We start from the raw sequence: 20,138 nt of genomic DNA on the forward strand, positions 1-20,138 counted from the left end.
GTTTCCATAGCAGAGTAAGACTCAGATAGGACCCATCGAGGCAATGGGCCCCGTAAAATTACCAGGGCTAATATTAAGAGGGCTTTTTGTAGCAATATGGGGCAAGAACACTCCATATAATAGGTCAAAACATGGAGAAACAAAGTCAAATGCATCAATCAATCAAATGCATAAATCCATATTCAAATCACATGCAAAAGAATGACAAGAAAATCAAACAAAACCACAATATTCTAGAAACCAAGACAATTCAGGCTACAGTCGGATTGTGTGTAAGAAAACAAATTTGGAACCCAATCCTTAGCCCTTTATCAAAGTCCCACCCTCTTAGGTTTTCACAGGATATTGTATATATAAGAATAAATAAAAGCTATTGCTAGATCCCAAAACACCCAGTAGTCAAAGCCTAGTAAGAGCAAACACATGCACTCACTTTTTAAAATCTTATCCTACCAGACATCAAGATCCATTTTACTTGAACCCTTTTATGCTTGCTTTTTCTCTTTGTCATCACCACATACTGACATGATTTCTGCCATGGAAACAAGCCAGGAAGTAACATTCAGCCATCGATCGAGTGTCAAATCCAACCAAAATATAAACTATAAACTCAGTGGTATGATTGTGCATTCCCTTTACACGAAGGGATAAGGGCATTGAGGAATGGGTCCAATTAGACAAACGTGGATCCAGGCACAGACAGAGCTGGGGTAGAGGAGAGGAGATGGAAGGATGCTACACACCCACAGCATTCCCGTTCACTTGTGTCGGAGGCTGTGGGGGGACTGGGCTGCGCGAGGAGCCAGCAGGCGGAGGGTGAGGGGCGCGAGGAGCCTCAACTGAGTTCCCCCTCACACTGATGTGCTCCCATCCTCCCTGGATGTCAAAGATACATAAATGACTGTTACATATAACCCTGCATTTGCCAGTCTTGAGCCATTTGCAGCCTTAATGCACAGACATTCTGATGAGGACCTGCAAACAAAGCTGGACTAACATGTTGCTGGTTTTGGTCTTTTAATGGGGTTGTTGCCTTTTGGAGACATGTAACCATGGGAGCTGGTGCCATCCATAAAGTCTGAATTGATTTAAAAAATAATTACACCCAGCAAAGTGAAACCTCACTTAAATTGAAGTGTTACTGACATTGAGTCACATCTGCCATTGTCTCATATGTTGTTGTCATCGTCACTACTTTATAGCATTGTGGGATATTTACGACTAAACTAACTAGCATGTTAGTATGGAGTTCTTTGTTCTTTTTGGTGATAAAATGTGCATAGTAGGGTATGTGACATAATGATCATGGACTCACCCCTAGACCATAGTCCCAGGACTGGCCTTTGGGTTGCATGGGTCCCAACCCCAGTCTGTGGCAGACAGCTCCAGGAGCCTCAGCAGGGAAGCCTGGAACCCCATCTGCTATGATCCACACCTGGAGAGGAGGAAGACATCAGTGAGCCAAACACCAAATGAATAAATCAAGTAACACCATCCTCACTGTCATTTAGCTTTTAGAGCTGATCAAATTTTAATGTTTATTTTAAATACAGTCTGCACAACTAATTTCCAGACTGCACTTCCTGTCTACACCATAGTATGGTAGGCTATAGAAATACCGACCTGGTCCAGTGGTCCCACAGAAACCTTGGTGACGTTGTTAGAAATAAGTTCCCAGGCGGAGCCCTGAGGGTAGCTTGGGGTGAGGCCCTGTCTGTACCACAGGTTACCTACACAGGGCCACAGTTGATTGCCATTTGAGTCATAGTGACCATTTTTAAAGGGTTTAAATTATTGTAAAAATATATTTTTTTAAATATATGTGTCAATCCTACTCACTGTTTTCATCCACAGCAAAGACAGAGGTCCGGCCCACAGACAGCTGCTTAAGGGTCTGCTTTGAAGGAGAAGGGATGTGGTACCAGCATTCTCCTGTAGAGGGATAAGATCTTATATGGGTGCATCAAAAATTTCTGTTTCAACATCTCAAGTTTTTGTCTTACAAATTTAATTTGCTGTAACATTATCTGTGAGTTTTACATCCTAAACTGACCTGCAGGGTTCTGCGGGGACACAGATCCTCTGTAGAACACAGCTCCATCCTTGGCGATGGCCCACACCTGATTGGCTCCGCCGATGGAGATGGACTTAAAGGGCTGGTCTGTGCCTACATGTAGCCAGGAGCTTCCCTGTGAAATGGGATGCACTAAAGTTAGAGAGTAGTGTTGTTTTTAGCAACAATGTTTGCAGAGAGGTTCAACTTAAATTAAAATAAAAGTACTATAGTTTTAATATTACTTTTCCTGTTGGACACACTGCAAGTCTCTTGTAGTTGAGAGCAAAGAGCAACTGTACATGTATACACTCAGAAAATTGGTGTTCCTCACTGCAGGGTTTTGGGGGCTGACTCCCAGCCGACACAGGACATCTCCCTTTTCACTGAGGGCCCAGACGGGGATCTGCTCCATCTTGCTCTGGGCCAGGCATGGCATCAACGAGATGTCACTCAAAGGGATGGGTGGGACCTGCTCCCATGGACCTCTCAATGTGATCTTACACTTCCTGTATGCAGAACATGTGATCATTCTGATGCTGTGAAAAAACCTAATGATAAATATAGGTGAGCATGCAGTTTACCTTGTCCATCTTCTGCGACGAACAAAATCTTTCATGGTTTTGTGTCCATGAAATGTCCTGTAGGAAAAGGATAAGTCAAATGCATGGCACAAATTTCTTTCTTACAGTGTTATTTTGTTTTTGAGACCACATACTGAGAGAACAGTTGTTACATACGTGGGGAAGTCTGCAGCATACTGCCATCCTTCTTTGTCTGCCCCTCCTGGAACATTGAAGTCGACAGCCCACTCTGACACCTACAACACAGATTGGTGGTGAAGAATTACAAGGTGAATAAAGAAACAAAATGTGTATATTTCAGGGATTTTGGAGGGATTGATTCTAAAGATATCACCTACCCAAGACCACTGAGGGGAGGGTGGTCGTGTGTTGCCTTTAGTGCACTCCTTCAATCCACTCTCATCACTCCACATAGGACGGTCGGTAGGAAGTCCCCTGAAGGAGTGAGCCAAAATGTTTTAGCAGCTTCAACAAGCACAAGTGCATATATAAAGAATGATTATAAAAACAACTTTATTAAACAGTGTAAAAGATGAAATGCTCCTACTTATCAGTATATCCAGTCATAGGGTTCCATCTTTGATTCTCGTACACATGCACATTCCTGATATCGGTCTGCTGGTGCATCTGAACTGCATCTCCTGCAACAATCAGACATTGACAAAAATGTAACGTAGGAAAAGTTATAGTACAGCTATATGTCTGTATATTTTTTGTTTGTGTTTGTGTAAGCAAGTCTGTACAGCTGCAACAGATGAGAAAGTCATGCTTGATCAACTGCACACCAAACTAGAAGCTGTTAGCAAGAAGTGAGCTGATTCTCTCTGCATGTGTGCTAGTTAATTCCCGTAATAAACTGTGACAAAGATATGACATTAATTATCATGTATTATAATGGAATATTCATAAATATAATGTTTTAATGTGAAAATGATGTCTTAAAATAATTTGTCTGTTAAAAGAAGCTGAGCTTGAGATGCTCTAACTGGCAAATATTTGGTATGTCACATAGACGTGCCATGTGGTTAGGGTTAGGGATTGGATGAACCATCTGTCTATCACTGCATTACCTTGCAAGGCAACTGGATTCACGAGATCACATAAGAATCCTTGTAGGACACTGACTGGTCTGAACCACCATGGTTCAGACACAAGCACATAACTTGAAGCCTAACTAGATGGATTCTCGGTTGATCTTGTGATATTGTGATGTTGCATATCCAGCTGCCTTGCAAATGTTTACTTGTATTAATACATAAACTGAGAAGAAGACTACTACCTTGATTTTTAAAAAAGTATTTCAAAAGGTATCTACATATGTATGTGACTGAATTTTCATTCTCCAGTGAACTATTCCTATGTCTACAGGGGCATGTTTACCAGGGTTGGGCGGTTGCCCATAGCGCCCACAGTAGACCCAGGTGGTGCCGTCCCACCCGATGCCCCACACCAGCCCAAGACTGTTAGACTCTACACAACGCAGGTGACCTGGGACATGCCGCCAGAACCTGTAGCACCATACAGTGGAAGCACCCAGCGTTAGCACCAGTATAGCAAGCACACATTTTAGCACAAGAAGACAAAATGCTACTACATACACACACTGTGTAAGAGATTGGCGCATTAGCAACAGAACTAATCCCCACTTTCACCAGGCAGCACAGTGTGTTTGCATGTTAGTGACATGTAACTTGCGGGTACCAGAAGAAAATGAAGACACAAAGATGTGATGGGAAACCACAGACCAAAACAGAGACATAAAGCAAAAAAGACACCATCTAATATCAATCTCACATGAGGTCACAGGCCAGTGTGTGTGCAGGGGCCTCCAGGGAGAAGGACGGCTCATGGACCATAATGTCTCCTTTCGAGGTTGTGGACCACAGGGCATGTCTGGACGGGGGGCCTGTGATCCCTCGACACTCACAGCAACAGTCAGACAACAGGCACAACTGAACACAGCAAAAACCCAGAAACAAATGTGATCAGCAACAGGTTTTCACAAGTAAATAATCAGAGAAACGTAAAAGATGAGAAACTGTAAAAATCTAATGAACACCCTTGTCATGTGCATGCATAATGTTTGTGTTGATGTGTAATTCTTACCCAATCATTCATGTCTTTTTCAGTTTGCGCCGCCAGCACCAGAGGCCACCTCTCTTTAGTCCTTTGAACTGTGTACACAGCAAAGGCGTAGTGGCAGTCCCTGAGCACCGGAACCAGTGCCGTCACCTCATTTATAAACACATGGAGGTACTGAAAAACACAGAGAACGAGAATGAAAAAGAGAAAGCTGAAGCACACTTTTGACAGGTCACATGGTTGTTCACAGGATAGTCACCTGTCTAATTGATAAAATACATGAAGTAATGCTAGCCTGTACATCTGTTACCAATGCCTCATTTTGATGTAGTAAACTTAAAATTTGACCTCCTATGTGAATTTAAATGGCAATGACTGCAAAACAGTAAAACCTACCTTTTTCTCATCATATTGTGTATAGTAGACAAAGAAAATGCTGTCCTTCCGGCCATCAGACTTGGTCGACTGCTCCAGAGCAACGCCCACATCCACCCAGCGCTGAGGCTTCCAGTCTCTCCACCAGCGCAGTGTACCTTTACGCACCCACGCCGACTGATGAGGGGAAAGGAAGGGAGATGTGACCAAATATCTACACAGAGACATCATAATGTGTGAAACCAATGTCACTTAAAAGTAAAAACAATTCATCTTACACTGCTCCTCTCCAGAGGTTTCTTGCTGATCTCCTCTCTGTGCTCCTGCTGCTGCTGCTCACTCCACGCTGCTGATTGGACTGGCGTCAGTGACAGGGAGCTGGTGAGAGGACCTGACAGACAGACACACAAGTCAGACAGTCATACAGACAAACAACCATAGAGATGACACATACAGTGTGTCTATACTCATGCAACAATCAAAACACACCATAGACGTACAATTTACAACATTCAAACAACACAGATATGCAGATATAAACTGGCATTTAACTTTATATGACACAAATGAATGACTCTTTTTTATTAATCTAACTTGTGTTTTATAACATTTTGAGTAAATAAACTTCTGCATACTAGTTATTCATATACCTATAGGACTAAGCCAGCTGATCTGTGAGTTTGCATCTACATCGCAGCCTCCACCGGAGATCCAGGCCCATGCTGGCCCATCCTCTTCGCCGACACCCTGAGCGGTCTCCAAACCCAGGGCGTAGGTAGCCCCAGCACTGCCACCACCCACTGCCTGTGCACTTCGAGCTGCCTCTGCCCCTTCCAGATCCACATTACTCCAGGGGACATTGTGTCCTGTGGCCTCAGGGGTTGGAAGTATCGGGGCTAGTGAGATCTCCTCAACCTCTTCCTGTGGTATCTCTGCGATGGACGGTTGGGGTGTGGACATTTTATCACGGTCTGAGACCAGACTGTTAATGAAACTGTCACTGGCAGGGATGAAGGTCTTGGGGGCATCCTGTTGGGCGGCTAAGGGAGTTTCTTCTGTCTCCAGGGGATGTGCAGTTGTGTCGGCTACCCCTAAGGGGACTACAGAGGAGTCTGCTGCCTCCAGGACTGGGGTGTCATTAGTGCTGTTTTGTGGGTCAGCAGGGCCCAACTCTGAGTCTGAGTCAGTGCAGCTCAAAACTGAGCCTTGAGAGGCCTCTGTCAGCTGTCCACTGAACTCACCATCATCCCTTTGAAACATCATATAGAAAAGAGAAAATAGATGAAAGTGGGTCAAAAAGATTACATTTCACTACATATACACAAAACATCATTTGTCAATTCAAATATTCAACTCAATTATGTGTATAGACCTAGCTGGAAAACGCTCTTTGTTATTGCCCCACTGGGCAGAAACAGGGATCCAGCCATTCCCGCTTGGTTCAGACGGGGTAACACCCATTCTGAAATACAGGCCGCGGTCCTCACCGACTGCCCAGACCTGACACAAAAAGGTGAAACATAATGATCACAGGCACACACCTGTTGGAACATCTAAACGTAAAAATAAAGTAAAAATAGATACATACATGTCAAATAAAATACAACTTTTATTCACCCCTCAAAGACACATCAAAGTCACTAGTTGGACACAGGCTACTGTTACTTTATAAGGTCATATAGTGTAACACTGTCACCTGCCACCTCACACAAGCCACATCCAGCCCTGAAACATGAAATATGGGATATGATGACGAAGGCTTGGCCAGCTTCTAATTAGGGAGTCTCCCATATGTCAAGCCAGTAGGAACATAGTCATGGGATATATAAGGCTGGTCCTGAGGTGCTACTGCTGGTACATTGGCTGGAACGGTCGGCTATACTCGTGTTACAGGGCAGCCGCAGGGGAAGGACTTGATGCTGGAGGTAGAGGGGCTGGGGGAGGGGGCGAGGGGTGAGAGTTAGAAGGGGAGGAGGTGTGAGATGTGGGTTTGCAGTGCTAGCAAAGTCCTCAGCAGTGTGATATAGAGTGAAGCCCTCTGTGCCCTGACCCCAGCCCTGATCTGGCTTGTCCTGAAACCAGAAACCAGTGAGGGTAAAATGAAACGGTCAGAGGGAAAGCAGCTAGAATAAAGAGGCTGGCTTAGATGAAAGCTGGTTTAGTTAAAAGAAATCAAAAAGGCTAGAGTGTTAAAGTAAAGATATATGCAAAATAAATACATTTATAATCTGTCCTATCTTGATTTACGTGCCGACGTCATATAAACATAATTTCAATGTAAAGTTGACTTTGCTGTTTACCAATAGACTCTTGCATTAAATCTAAAATGGGAAAATCATTCAGTTCTGGTCATTTAACCTGGTCATTGAGTCCCACATCCAACATCATCATCTCCCCTCCGATGCTGATCCATCCTGAGCCACAGGGGTTGTGGGAATTCACACCACGCCTGAACCATACCTGGATACATGTACACACAAGTCAGATATGTTACTCCCACAATGAACCACAGATATTTTTAGTATAATTCATGTGACGAGTTCTGACTCACCTTGTAGTCTTTAGTGACCACCCAGACCACACTGACTCCAACAGCCACATGAAGTGTTTCAACATCCTTTCCTGGTGATTTCACCTCTTCCCACAATGTGCCTGATAGAAGGAAAAAACACTGTATTGACACAAAATCACATCATGCACTCATCTAAGCAAACTACTGTAGTGTTTTAAGTTGTGTTTTGTAAAATGTGGTGTCCAACAAAACTGAAGCTGATTACATAACACCTTTGGTTCAAATTACATTTATAATTATACCATATTTGACTTTTGAAAAATATGTGTTGCTGTTGTTTATCTATTGAGGGTAGTATGTGTCTGGTCTGAAGAAGAGCTGAGGTGAGAAATGAAATGTGAACTACAGTGGAGACTGACCAGTAGGACTGTCCAGGGTGAGGCCAGTACGGACCAGCAGGTTCCCATCCCAGAGTAAAGCCCAAAGCAGGTCTTTGGGACCAACTGATATCTGAGCCACCTCTTTGGGCACTTCTACCTCTTCCCAGCTGGAGCCCTCTGGGACCCGAGGGTGGATGCCCTCCCTGAACCACACCTGCAGAGTAAAGATAAAATCATAGGACTGGACTTGGTAGGATAAGGTATGGCATACTCCTTAGCATAAAATACAGCCATGACAAGATAAATTTCACTGCCAATTTCATGGACCATAATAGAATTATTTGTACAGTTGCAGCGTCCCTGGTTCAAATCCAGCCAGGGACCTATGCTGCAGGTCATTCCCCTCTTGCTCTATCCTGTTTCCTGTTGGCCTCTCTGCCAACTATTGTCTGAATAAAGGCATAAAAATATATATATTTTTTTATTTGTATAGCACCATATTATTTAACACAGTTGTGTTATAATTTCAGGGCTCAAAAGGATCTTTAATATTTGACTATACATATATTTATAGGAAGCGGAAGCGGGTTAGAGGCTGTTAATATTACAAAGGCTCTGTGTGTGTGTGTGTTTGTGTGTGTCTGTGTGTGTGTCTGTGTGTGTGTGTGTGTGTGTGTGTGTGTGTGCGTGTGTGCGTGTGTGTGTGTGTGTGTGTGTGTGTGTGTGTGTGTGATGTCATGCTGCTCCCTTGTGGCCAAAGATTATAAGTGAGCTGCAACTGCAAAAAGCCTGTTGCTACAGTATCTCTGTAATATTATATAATTCAATAAAGTGTGCCTGAAATCAGGGTTTTGTATCTGTAACCTGTTCAAAGTATCTGACTATGAACCATGTTTGCAGCATTTGATCTCATAAAATTAAAAAACGTTACTCAATCAACAAAGTTTTTGATTAAGACAGATTAGACTTTGTGGCAGGTGTTGGTAAATATATAAATTGAGTGTGCAACAATACTGTATAGAGGTCATTGAAGGGGAAAACACACTTGTGAATGAAAGTAGATATATTCACTGCTGTAACAACATTTCAGGAACTTTTACAATCATTCAATCTTTTTATTTAATTTATGTAATTATTGTTGCAAATTCTCAAAACCACAGTGGGGCATGAACATCACATCAAATTGAAAAAAGAAAAGGATAAGTCATATGGTCCAGCTACTGGTGAAGCTGACTGACCTGTCCTTGCTGGGACACACCCCAGAGGTAGGGGTACCTTCCAGATTGGTCACTCATCTCCCAGCCACCACAGCTGATATCACAAAGTGGCAGTGGGGGTTTCTTGGGATTGTCCAAGGGGATCTGCAGAAGGACAGAAACTTAACATGAGTCTTCAATCTAATCCGAACTCACAAGAAGTAAGTAAGTGTCCAAACCTTTGCCCAGGTGCCTTGTGCTATGTATCTTCTGTAGCGGATCCAGCGCCTACGACGAACACATGAGTTCCACTTCTTATCTGGGGAGAAGTTCGCTGGGAAGTCGACTGCATACTCCCAGCCCTGAAGAGAAACAGACAGATCCTCAATAGTGCGGAAAAGCTGCTATAAAATATTTAATCCATCAATAAATAGCAGAAACAAAAAGAAGGACAGTTATAAAGAAATAAGGAGCATGCGTGTATTCGTGATGACATATGTTGGTTCTCACCCCGGTCTGGCTGGGTTCTCCTCCACAAGTCTGATCCACATACCAGTCACCCTCCCACTCCCAGCTGCGGGAGGGCAGCTCAAAGCTGTGGAGCGGTTGGGGATTCATCCCCGTCACGTCACTCCATGGCCAGCGGTCAGTGGGCAGCAGCGTGTCAGTAAAGCCGTCCACTGGGTTCCACCTCTGAAAACAAACACATACAAAGAAACAGGACTTTTGAAACATAAGTGTTGCAGTTGTTTATCATTTTAAGAGTGACAACATACAGCTTAGGCCTACCTGGTTTTCATAGGTCTCCTCCCGGTAGCGGATGGGAGTCTCACTGGGCATCATGTTAAGGTAAACATGGTGGTCACAGCCGATGCCCCAGCAGCGCCCTTTCCCCGCAGTGACGCGCTTGAGCTCGAGCAACAAGTCGTCGGCCCGTACCCAACTCTGGCAGGCTGTGGAAACGCTGTACACCCTGCCGTACACATCCACGGCCCACAGCAGCGTGATGGGCATGGTGTCCCCTGAGCAGAGAAGATAGCACTCATCTGTCAAACCCCTTTAGTATATTATGACTCTGTGTACTTCAGCCTTATTGATATTCTGAGGAGGTAAGGCCCAAAGTGAAGACTACATTTGCATTATGATTCATCCTTCAAAAGAGGCTGCTAAGAGTAGGGCAATGAAAATTCTGTGGTTACACTCAAGATTCAGAATTTTATTTTCAGAAGTCTGTCATTAAACTGAGAAGAAGAATTGAATCTGAATAGTTTAGTTTATTCTAATTCATTCTCAGACCTCCTGTCTTAAAATTCTGATTTTATTCTCAGGTTTCTAACTTTATTCTTAAAATAGTCTTCCCACATTCAAGATTTAGGTTAGGTTAGGTTCCCAATTTTTAAAGTCTGTCCTAAACAATGGTCAATGCACATATGATCCCTTCCTCGTGCACAAATGTAAAAGATGGGGCACTAAAAATACAGTCCTTGTTTTCTGTAAAATGTATTCCAAGATTTATGAGGTTTCCTGCAATCTAAATCAGTCAAGTTGATATCTTCATTCTGGGCACAGTATGGAAACTAAAAAGATGGCAACTTTGAAATATATCCACTTGATTGATTAACTCAGACTGACAAAGCCTCATATTAGCTTCAGATAAACCTTTAATTACAATTTAGTGTAAAAGTGTCTATCATCACTGACATTGAAAGTGCAGTAAGAAGGAAGTGACGTTGAAAAAGCCAGTATTGATTCAAGAAGTTTTTTTGTCATATATATGTATAGTAAAAACACAGTGGTTCAGACATTGCAATGAAATCCTTACTTTGCTGCTCATCCTTACACACAACAATAACACATGACAAAAAGAACCAAACAACAATAATAGATGGGAATAAAACATATCAACTACAAAGAATAAAATTAAGCTAGATAAAAAGAGAAGTGCTGAAAGTTAAAAGTGACCAAGTTAACTTATAAAGTGACTCAGTATGAACCCAAGGAATGAGCACAACCTTTTCCAGTGTCCATATGGGAAGCTGATTATTATTTTAAGACGGACTTGGAAATGTCTGAACCTGTCATTTCACGTTACAATTAGAAAGTAGCTCCATGGGTTTTAATTTGAAATGTATGACCGGAAGTTGCAGTTGTACTCTAGCCGATTGGCTTGACACTTGCTTTATCGACTGATACTAATCCGCTGTAGTACCTATTGCCTGGCTGCCCCAATGCCTCGGCTGCTGCTATCCATCCAAACAGGCCTTTATTCTTATTCTTCTTATTATCTCACTGAATATGTAACGGATCCAAACCAGTTGCATGAACTTCATTCTCAAAACACTAATAGGCTGAACCAGTGGCTGTAAATAAAGAGAGAGGACCCTGGAGTCATATCACATTACATAGTTATTGTAAGGCTGCAATACTGTAGAGTTAACTTACCTTGCAGGCTGCAGAGGAGCTTTAACACGCACACAAGCGCCAAAGTAAATCCTGCATGGAAAACAGTGAGGGGGGCTCAAACACAGCAGCCTACCTGAATATTGGTATCCGATCCGCGGTTGTCAAGGGAGTATCAATAGACGCGTCATGACATCAGGTGCAACAGCTGATACCTGCCGTCTCCAAGGCCCATATGCTATAGTGGGAGACACATTCAAAATATGCGTTAAATAACCACAGAGGGAGATTTATGTATGCGATGCGGCGTGATTACACAGATGGCTGATATTGACTACGCAAAGTCGGCTATAAGCTGTTTACATGTCCAAGAGGGAGGCAGACAGCACGCAGACAAACCTCTTAATATATTCAAAAGCATTGCAGTCACTTACGTATGATGCTTTGTCACGCGCAACACCTTTGGAGTTAAAAAGTCATTCATGCACATTCCCACTGTGGTATTTAATTCCCATTCTGGAAGCAGAGGAATGCTCTGTCCAACTCCTGGTCCGCAACAGGAAATGGAGGAAAGAATCGCTCTGATTGGTTGAAGCTCGCCAGAAGTGCGGGATCCCTCTGTCCTATTGGTCACATTAGGGAGCCCCTGACATTTTTTCTTTCCTATGGCTGCTGATTGACGCGCATATTTCAATAATTTATTCAGCGCCAGATTAATAATTGAAGCTCAGGGTTGGTGTTACTTGTTTAGGAGCATTTCATAACAAGCCAACGTGAAGCTAAGAAATGTATTTAAAGCAGAAAAAGTCCGAGATGCTGCAGCTGCACAGACACAGCCCAGAATATCGATGAGGAAGGTGGAAGTAAAATGTCAGAGTGGTGCATAGACACTTGGAGCATAATTTATTGTCAACTTTCCTAAATGGCTTTATTTATTTGGTAAAACAACAACGAGCACATCGGACAACTCCCTCATCCCTCAGGGGTCCCAGGATCAGCACCCTGGACAGCGGTGATGACACACTTTGGTGCAAAATGATCCACCTGAGCTGTAAGAGGATGCTGTAGACCAGGGGTGTCAAACATGTGCCAGGGTGAGCCAAAGTCTACAGGTTTGCATTACATCACCTCAGCAGGTGAATGAAAGCCTATTGGTATACTCCCCTAGACGGATTGATCTACTGGCAGTGGTGAAAGAAGAATTCAGATCGTTTTCTTAAGTACCAGTACAAAAAAAGATCCTGTATTTAAACGTTTACTTGAAATTAGCTTACAGTGGTAAAAGTGCAGCTGTTATGGGCAAGGAGTAGGCTACTGCAGGAAATGGCTCTTGTGATTGTTATATTATAAGATTGTAAATATTGATGCATCCATGCATACTGCTGGAGCTCATCAAGTTTTACATTTAAATTAGGTATCTTAATCCAGTGGTTCCCAACCTAAGGTTCAGGTCTCCTGTAAAGGGTCAAATGACAAATCTGAGGGGTCCTGCAATTATCTGTGGGGTAGGAAAAAAAATACAAAGTTTTGCTCCATACATTTTTTGACTTTTGTCTAATCTTCCCTTTTTATGAAAAAAACCCTCTTCTTTTAGCTCCGTAGGTAGGATTAAGGTTAAAGTGTTACAATGTCATTTTAATTTATAAATAGTTTTAAACTTCAAATAACACATTTAGTTCTTTGTTTTTCATTTTAACATCTAATAATGACCTGGCTTAGTAATAGAATTCAAATAAAAGTATTTTCCCCTGTTTTCGCATACTTTTGTTTTTCTATGTGTATTATTATCCATAGTTGTGACACCTTTGCCAGTTTTTATACTTTTTTACTTACGTTTGTATGATTGGGTTCAGCAAATATTCACCTTTTTTAAATTGACATATTGATTTATTATTCACTCAGTAAGTGAGAGACCCCCACTCACAAAATATATGTCAGATGTTTGCCTACATATCACACATCTAGTCTACTCTTAACTCTGACGCAGCAAATTAATAACCTGATCAAATTGTAGATATTCCTATTATGGGCAGATGTGTTATCATAATCAGCTGTTTGGGATGTTTTGTTGGTGTACTTTAAAAGCCCTCGCTGTGGCTCTGCAGTGTACTGCATGCAGCATTACAGCCTTTTATTTCCGTGAACTGTCTCTTTAAGAAGCCTTTCTGTGCGCAGAGGCGCTTCAACGACTCATCACATGATTCTTCTCTTGTGACAATCCAGACAGAAAGGAAAAGCCTTTCTGAGTTCCAGCTGAGTTATAAGGCGCTGAGATGACAGAGAAGACTGTTGTTCTGGTATCAACGGACCAACCGCACGGAGGGAAATGGAGTTAAGTTAATCATTACCTGTCTGCCTCAGATCATTCCTGTCTTTAAAGCGGACATTTGGTAAATATTTGGGGTTGTTGCGCCGCCAGGGACAAAGTTGGCGCATGGAGAGGGACGAAGTTTCATTTTTGCGCAGCGTCTTTTCTTTCTTTCTTTTGTTTTTTTCGCCTCTACGTGTCAACCAGCGTCACACTGCTTTTCAGGCAACAACAGACAAGTAGCCCGAGTGCAGTTTTGACATTTTTGTCCGTCGCTGACGCATTGAGTTGAAGGCAGAGAAACGAGACAAGTTGAGGACGCACTACGTCGGGTGAGATGGTGGACAGCAAACCTCTTCTTCAGGACAGACCTCCCGCCTACAACACCGTCCCCGGGGCATATGAGTACGGCCCGCAGCAGCAGCATAGCTATGGGGCAATCCCCCCTGCTGCCCCGCCGCCCTACCCCTACCCCTCCGGCCCAGGCAAGTAGCTCGTTTAATGTCGCACACTTCCACCACCATGATCCTCACGTCTGCCAGAAAGTAAAGTACCCAGATGAGAAGAGAGGGGTCACTCCTGCCCACTTCCGTCTTCGCTTAAACTAGAGCTTGTTGCTCGCCTTGTGTTGGCTCAAAGGATTTTCAAGAGGTGTCAGAGACTTAATGGTCAAATATGGTGAAAGAGTAGCTTAATAGTTTTTGTTGTTCTGGTGCTTTTGTTGCGCATGCGCAGTATGGTGTTATTCTATTTCAATGTCTTTGCATAAATGAGAAAATATTCGCCTTTTAAGGGCAGGGAGCAATAAACCAGAAATGAAAAATAAACATAGCCTGGGTGTAAATATAGCTACAGATCGGTATATATAGACATCTAAATGTTAAAGTTTTGGTGCCTATTAGTGGTACAAAGGTCCATCCTCAGTTAAGGAAGTTATGCTGCCTCTAAAATTAAGCAGTCTTCTATAATCTCTGGTTCGCTTCAGCAACACATTTTTTCTGCTTTCTCTGGAAACGAAACTGTGGCTGTAAACGGTGTAGTTATACCTATGCAAGTGCACTGGGGGGAGTTATCTGATAAAAAAGTGTGTTGACAAACGGGGAATGCAAGTGTGGTTATGGTATCAAAGTTCATTGGCTCACACTAATATCCCTGCACATGTACACGTGCTGTCAAAAAAGTCAATATGGTCCCAGAGAGTCAGTGAATTTACCACTGAATCACCAGCGATCACCTCTTATTCTCTCAAAAGCTTTTTTTCTGACTATCTCCAGCCAGCTGATATTAACCAGGTGTAATGTTTGAAGGCTTGAGCTGTTTTTAACCCCTTATGGTTCCTATTATTCCATTTTCTTTTATCCCAATACATTATGTTATCCTGAATGTGCAGGAGAGAAAACACAAAGTACATTCTCACACTCTTTGATTCTCTGTTACTCCATTAGCACTCTATAACATTTGCACAAACTATATCAAAGGATCAATTCCAGATCATACTGGACTGACCATGGCAAAAACCAACTGATAAGACTGCCACTTTTATCATACTGGTGCTTTAGTTTATTAGTAGCCTACATCTTGCTCTGGAACTGCCCACTTCAGTCCTATCTGTGTTGCTGAACCTGTTTACAGTAATGAACTATCAGCCTCTGACTGTGAATATGTGTCAGTGCTGAGTACATGGTCCATCTAAAGCAATCACATTCATACTGATAATCCCTAGAGTTAAAATTAAAAATCAAAACATATGGTGATCTCTTTAATTATTCAAAATGACATAATTATTTCCAGAACATGTTCACATTATACTCTTTTTAAACACAGGGTACCCCTCAGCCCAAATGGCCCCTGCTGTATCCCAGCAGCCCTACGGTGGAACTTACACCATCATTCAACCGTCTGTAGTGGTGGTGGGAGGCTGCCCTGCCTGCAGGTGAGCACACACACACAAACAGTATTGTGTAAAAATGAATGTGTCCTACATATGTCAGAACACAGATAAACATGCACAGTTACAGTTCATGCATGAATGACAAGGATGTGACGTACCGGGCAATGTTCACAATTCTACACGCCCAGGATAAGAACAGTAAAGCACTTAACTCGTCCAGTGATGAAGACCATTGACTGCTTCATCATGTGGTTAACATGAGTGTCCCATGCTCACTGTGACTAACCAGGTTTCTGAGCTTATATCCATTTGAAGCTACCATCATCTGTTTTTGTGGTTTTATTTTATATATCTGTACCATCTGTATGTGTATTTTCACTGTTCCTCTTGTATGTGTCAGAACTGCAGTGTAACCCAATGTTAAGCGGATGTGACTTTCAGTTTAAAAAAAAAAAGAAAAAAAAAGAAGTTTTTCTTTGGTTTCACTGTTCCTGACTCAACATCCTGTCAGTCAGATGATTTTAGCCTCAAACATGTGACAGGGTTAGCCAGGCCGCACAAGGCCAAAGGTGGCTTAAGGACATACTGTAATTTAAATGGGAATCAGACTCAGCTTTTGAGCAATAGTTGAATTTTCCAGGAAGTTGAGAAACCAGATTGTGTAGGTTTATAGATCACTAATAATCACATGATCATGTGGAGGTTGGTTTCACTTGAATCTGAAAGTTTAGGTGCTTCTTTATGTGTTTGGTAACTGTCTCTGAAATGTACTGAAATATGAAATGATATAGTTACAAATACAGCTGTCAGAAAATACTGAAAATGAGTTCACTGGTGACCTCTTCAGATGTCTTTTTTTATCAACTGTCCAAAATTTCAAGACATTCAGTTTACAATCACGTAAGGACACAGACGAGCTTGAAATCTTAACATTTGAGACGCTGTAACCACCAATTTTCTTTTTGGAATTTTTACCTAAAAATCACTGAAACAATCCATTTGATAATCACAACACTTGTGGATTCATTTTCTGTCAATGAATAGACTCATTGTTGCAACTCTAGTTACAAAAGAAGGGAAATCCATCAGCCTGAAACAGGTTTGTAGATTGATAGAGCTGTAATGAAGGCCTGGGTATTTCTACAATTACAACATACAGATCAGCAGTAGCAATATTTCTGAAGCAGTAAGTGATGACACACATTTAAAAATGGATGCAAAGCAGTACTGATACACTTTTCTCCTAAATAGAAGTATTGTCCGCTCTCCTGTTGACTAAGGCACTGATGTTTCTCTTATTCATTGTTTCTTATCTGGCTTTATTTGCTCCACTAAGCACTTTTTTAATGGTCCCATGTTTCTTAAAGTGCAGTATTGTATGTCTACTGTATGTAAAACTTTTATCAGAGGCCAGTGCAGTTTTAAGTAAGCATTTGCATCATGGTCATGTTGTTTGTGTCAAAGAGAGCCACAGTTCCCAGCACCCAGTATACAAACACAGCAACACATAGAGTGGTAGGAATATGAATTCATTATATATGTTAATAGGGTTTATCCACTTTGTCACTGATGCACAATCTAATATTATCAGTGTAATTAAGGCATTATGATTATTCCATCTATCCTCTAATTATCCATTGCTCTGTCACACTCTTCCATAGTGTTATCATCATTAAGTGTTTTCCAAAGCAGCTTTTTCATTTCTCGTTTCTCACTGAGGCCGAGGTTGACACGTTGTCGGGTCTTCAGCAGATTTACTGGCCTCTCTGGTTGCCGTGGTGCAGTCATGAGACCACGGTTAGCACTTTGTTTACCGTGACTCTGGATTAAAGCTGCTCAAGTTCATAGCCTTCAAGACAAATTGCTTCATGTTGTGATGGGTTGGTTATTTTTATCACCAGATATTTGTCACACAGTGCAAAAACTTTTTCTTAGGCTGCAACTTCTCTTTCTTTCTACAGACGTTTTAATCTTTTTGCAATGAAACATTAAAGAGAGAGAGAGACATTAAAGCTACAAAAGCCAAATGCTGAGTAACCTTTACAGCTTGTGTTCTGATGTGGAAATCAAGAAATTATAAATGTATTTAAAGTACAAATATCTGACTGCTTTTATCTTATTGGTTCTTTGTTTCTGACTTTAAAGCGATTAAAGGATAACTGAGATTGTTTAAAGATCTCTTTCTGTCCCTCTTCTTTGCAGTGAGGTAATGGGAAAATAGCAGCACATTTTTACACACTACAGACACAGCTGATTTTAATTTGGACAAGTAAAGATGTTGTAAATTGAACTTTGTGTTCTTTTAGAATGAGTGCAACTGAGCAGCATCTTCTGGTTGATGAGTGTGAAATGTCAGGACATCAGATTGGAGACAATAGAGACTGACAGCAGACAGATATTCATAAACTGTTGTTAGGAATATGTGATCACTGTCAGATAAGCAGACATAAAACTGAAATGAAAAATAATCCAATTCTGTTCAGTCTTCCATAATTATCCTTGCTGGTGTCTGTGTGTTGCAGAGTTGGTGTCCTGGAGGATGACTTCACTTGCCTGGGGATCCTGTGTGCCATCTTTTTCTTCCCGCTGGGTATCCTCTTCTGCTTTGCACTGCGTCAGAGAAGGTGCCCCAACTGTGGCGCCACCTTCGGATAGAGGGACCAACCCACAGCCATGCACACGCTCGTGCTCCCATGCCTACAGACACACATAGACAGAGATACAAACATATATATATACACACACACACACACACACACACACACACACACACACACACACACACACACACACACACACACACACACACACACACACACACACACACACACACACACACACACACACACAAAATCAAGAATTTCTGTGTCTTTCATTTTGTTATCCTCTCTTAATATTGCACATTGCTGTTGCCATTCTTGTTGTGTACAACAAATGATCAAGATGATATTACTATGAATTAAATTTTTATTAGAGGCACGTGTAAAAAAACAAAAAAAACCCAACAAAAAATCTTTTCATCTGCTAGTGGAGGATATATTCTAGCATATTTTAGTGTCCAGCTGTTGTTAGTGCCTTCACTACATGCTGAGTGATCATCAAAGATTCCATCAGTCATTTCTTCTGTAGATGTTTAGCTCAGTTCTCCGTGGATCTGAGCAGATTCCCTCATGTTCTGTCAAGCCAGAATTAACCCAGGCGTCTTTTTTTTTTGTTTTTTGTTTTTTGTCTTTGCTGACACACTGCACACATATTTTGGGTTAACATTGTGCTTAGTAACATTGTACTCACCACAGCATCTGTGTAGATCACTGATATATTAGCTTTTCAAGGAAATGCATCCCTATTTTGAAATGTTTTGTTCTATTTTGGCTCAGTGTGTCACATGGAATAACACAACCAGTTTAAGAAGGTGTGTAAAGATCCTTGGATGTAAACTGTCCCAGCTGAAACAATGGACTTCTGTTTGACAGAAAGCCTGCAGCATTTTGTCTATTTTTGTTGGTATTATTTCTAGGGGCCATATTTGCACTGACTGTTTGTTTGATTATTCTGCTAGGTTGTGTTTTTCCAGGGCCAATGCAGACCTCAGGTACATACAATCTGAAATGCCCTCGACTTTACAACCTCAATCACTGTTTGACTAAGGACTTTAAGAGGACTCTCGTGTTGAAGCGTGGACTTCTCCTTCAACGAGTGTCACTTCAAGGACGCATGCTGAGAGTATAAAACCTCAGAAATCTCTCAATAATGTGTATAATCTCTGGATTTTTACCTTAGTACGCTACTGTGTGACAAGTCGCCCAGCCCCATTCCTCCCAGCCAGACAATCAATAGAGAATGTCTTCGTCCCTGTTTCTGCAGTATCTCCATGTCTTCGTCTTCCATCACAGCAAGATGTTATATAATTGTCCATGGCAGAAGAAAAAGAGATATAAGCGGGTGGGAGGGATTTTAAAAACGCCTTGCTTTAGGAAACACACTACGCACGCTCTTATGATTGAGGTTCTTACTTTTTATATATGAGTTACTGTAATTAAAAAATGAATGCTACTCAAGTTTGACTGTCTGCTTGATTTGATTGACTTTTGTGTTGTACACTGACAGCCTGCTGTAATTCTTCACATAGATTAACGCATAATGAGATTACACTGTGTAGATTCATTGTGTATAAGAAATTAAACAGCAAATTGAAGAAATAAATCTTTATTTTTCCATACAGCAAATTGAATTTTATTAAGGGTGTAATGAGGGTCAAAGACCAAACAAAGTATACACACTGCGTTCTCAAAATGTCATGTGGAATGACTAAAGCGGAAATGATTGCACTGTCTATGTGAAGATGAGGTGATTGTCA

General features: G+C 41.7%; 2 protein-coding genes across 3 annotated transcripts; one reads left to right on the plus strand and one right to left on the minus strand.

The window, feature by feature from the left end:
- Positions 1 to 86: 86 nt before the first annotated feature.
- Positions 87 to 11,817, minus strand: tecpr1b (tectonin beta-propeller repeat containing 1b). Of its 2 annotated transcripts, XM_053337954.1 has the most exons (25): positions 11,719 to 11,817; positions 9,972 to 10,204; positions 9,693 to 9,875; positions 9,422 to 9,544; positions 9,225 to 9,347; positions 8,026 to 8,200; positions 7,646 to 7,746; positions 7,453 to 7,554; positions 6,467 to 6,594; positions 5,745 to 6,343; positions 5,373 to 5,485; positions 5,116 to 5,271; positions 4,744 to 4,893; positions 4,432 to 4,589; positions 4,018 to 4,145; positions 3,185 to 3,278; positions 2,976 to 3,072; positions 2,794 to 2,873; positions 2,638 to 2,694; positions 2,388 to 2,562; positions 2,054 to 2,189; positions 1,840 to 1,932; positions 1,624 to 1,730; positions 1,316 to 1,435; positions 87 to 876 (listed from the first exon to the last, which is right to left on the minus strand). In XM_053337954.1, the coding sequence occupies exons 2-25, from the start codon at positions 10,194 to 10,196 to the stop codon at positions 736 to 738; spliced, it is 3,564 nt and encodes a 1,187-aa protein (XP_053193929.1). In that variant the 5' UTR covers positions 10,197 to 10,204; positions 11,719 to 11,817; the 3' UTR covers positions 87 to 735. The 2 variants fall into 2 exon arrangements, with proteins under 2 accessions (XP_053193929.1, XP_053193930.1); XM_053337955.1 differs by lacking the exon at positions 11,719 to 11,817 and having other exon boundaries at positions 9,693 to 9,873; positions 9,972 to 10,070.
- A 1,961-nt stretch (positions 11,818 to 13,778) lies between these two features.
- bri3 (brain protein I3) lies at positions 13,779 to 19,834 on the plus strand. The gene is made up of 3 exons (XM_053338432.1): positions 13,779 to 14,375; positions 15,715 to 15,823; positions 18,304 to 19,834. The coding sequence occupies exons 1-3, from the start codon at positions 14,228 to 14,230 to the stop codon at positions 18,434 to 18,436; spliced, it is 390 nt and encodes a 129-aa protein (XP_053194407.1). The 5' UTR covers positions 13,779 to 14,227; the 3' UTR covers positions 18,437 to 19,834.
- The last annotated feature ends 304 nt before the right edge of the window (positions 19,835 to 20,138 follow it).

Source organism: Scomber japonicus, chromosome 18 (genome assembly GCF_027409825.1).
Source record: "Scomber japonicus isolate fScoJap1 chromosome 18, fScoJap1.pri, whole genome shotgun sequence".
NCBI lineage: Eukaryota > Metazoa > Chordata > Actinopteri > Scombriformes > Scombridae > Scomber > Scomber japonicus.

Coding starts and splice junctions, on each gene's coding strand:
- bri3 (XM_053338432.1), top strand. CDS start 14,228: ATGGTGGACAGCAAACCTCTTCTTCAGGACAGACCTCCCGCCTACAAC. Junction 14,376..15,714: donor CCCCTACCCCTCCGGCCCAG/GCAAGTAGCTCG, acceptor TTTTAAACACAG/GGTACCCCTCAGCCCAAATG. Junction 15,824..18,303: donor GGAGGCTGCCCTGCCTGCAG/GTGAGCACACAC, acceptor TGTGTGTTGCAG/AGTTGGTGTCCTGGAGGATG.
- tecpr1b (XM_053337954.1), bottom strand. CDS start 10,196: ATGCCCATCACGCTGCTGTGGGCCGTGGATGTGTACGGCAGGGTGTAC. Junction 5,272..5,372: donor AACCTCTGGAGAGGAGCAGT/GTAAGATGAATT, acceptor TCCCCTCATCAG/TCGGCGTGGGTGCGTAAAGG. Junction 4,146..4,431: donor ACACTGGCCTGTGACCTCAT/GTGAGATTGATA, acceptor ATGGTGCTACAG/GTTCTGGCGGCATGTCCCAG.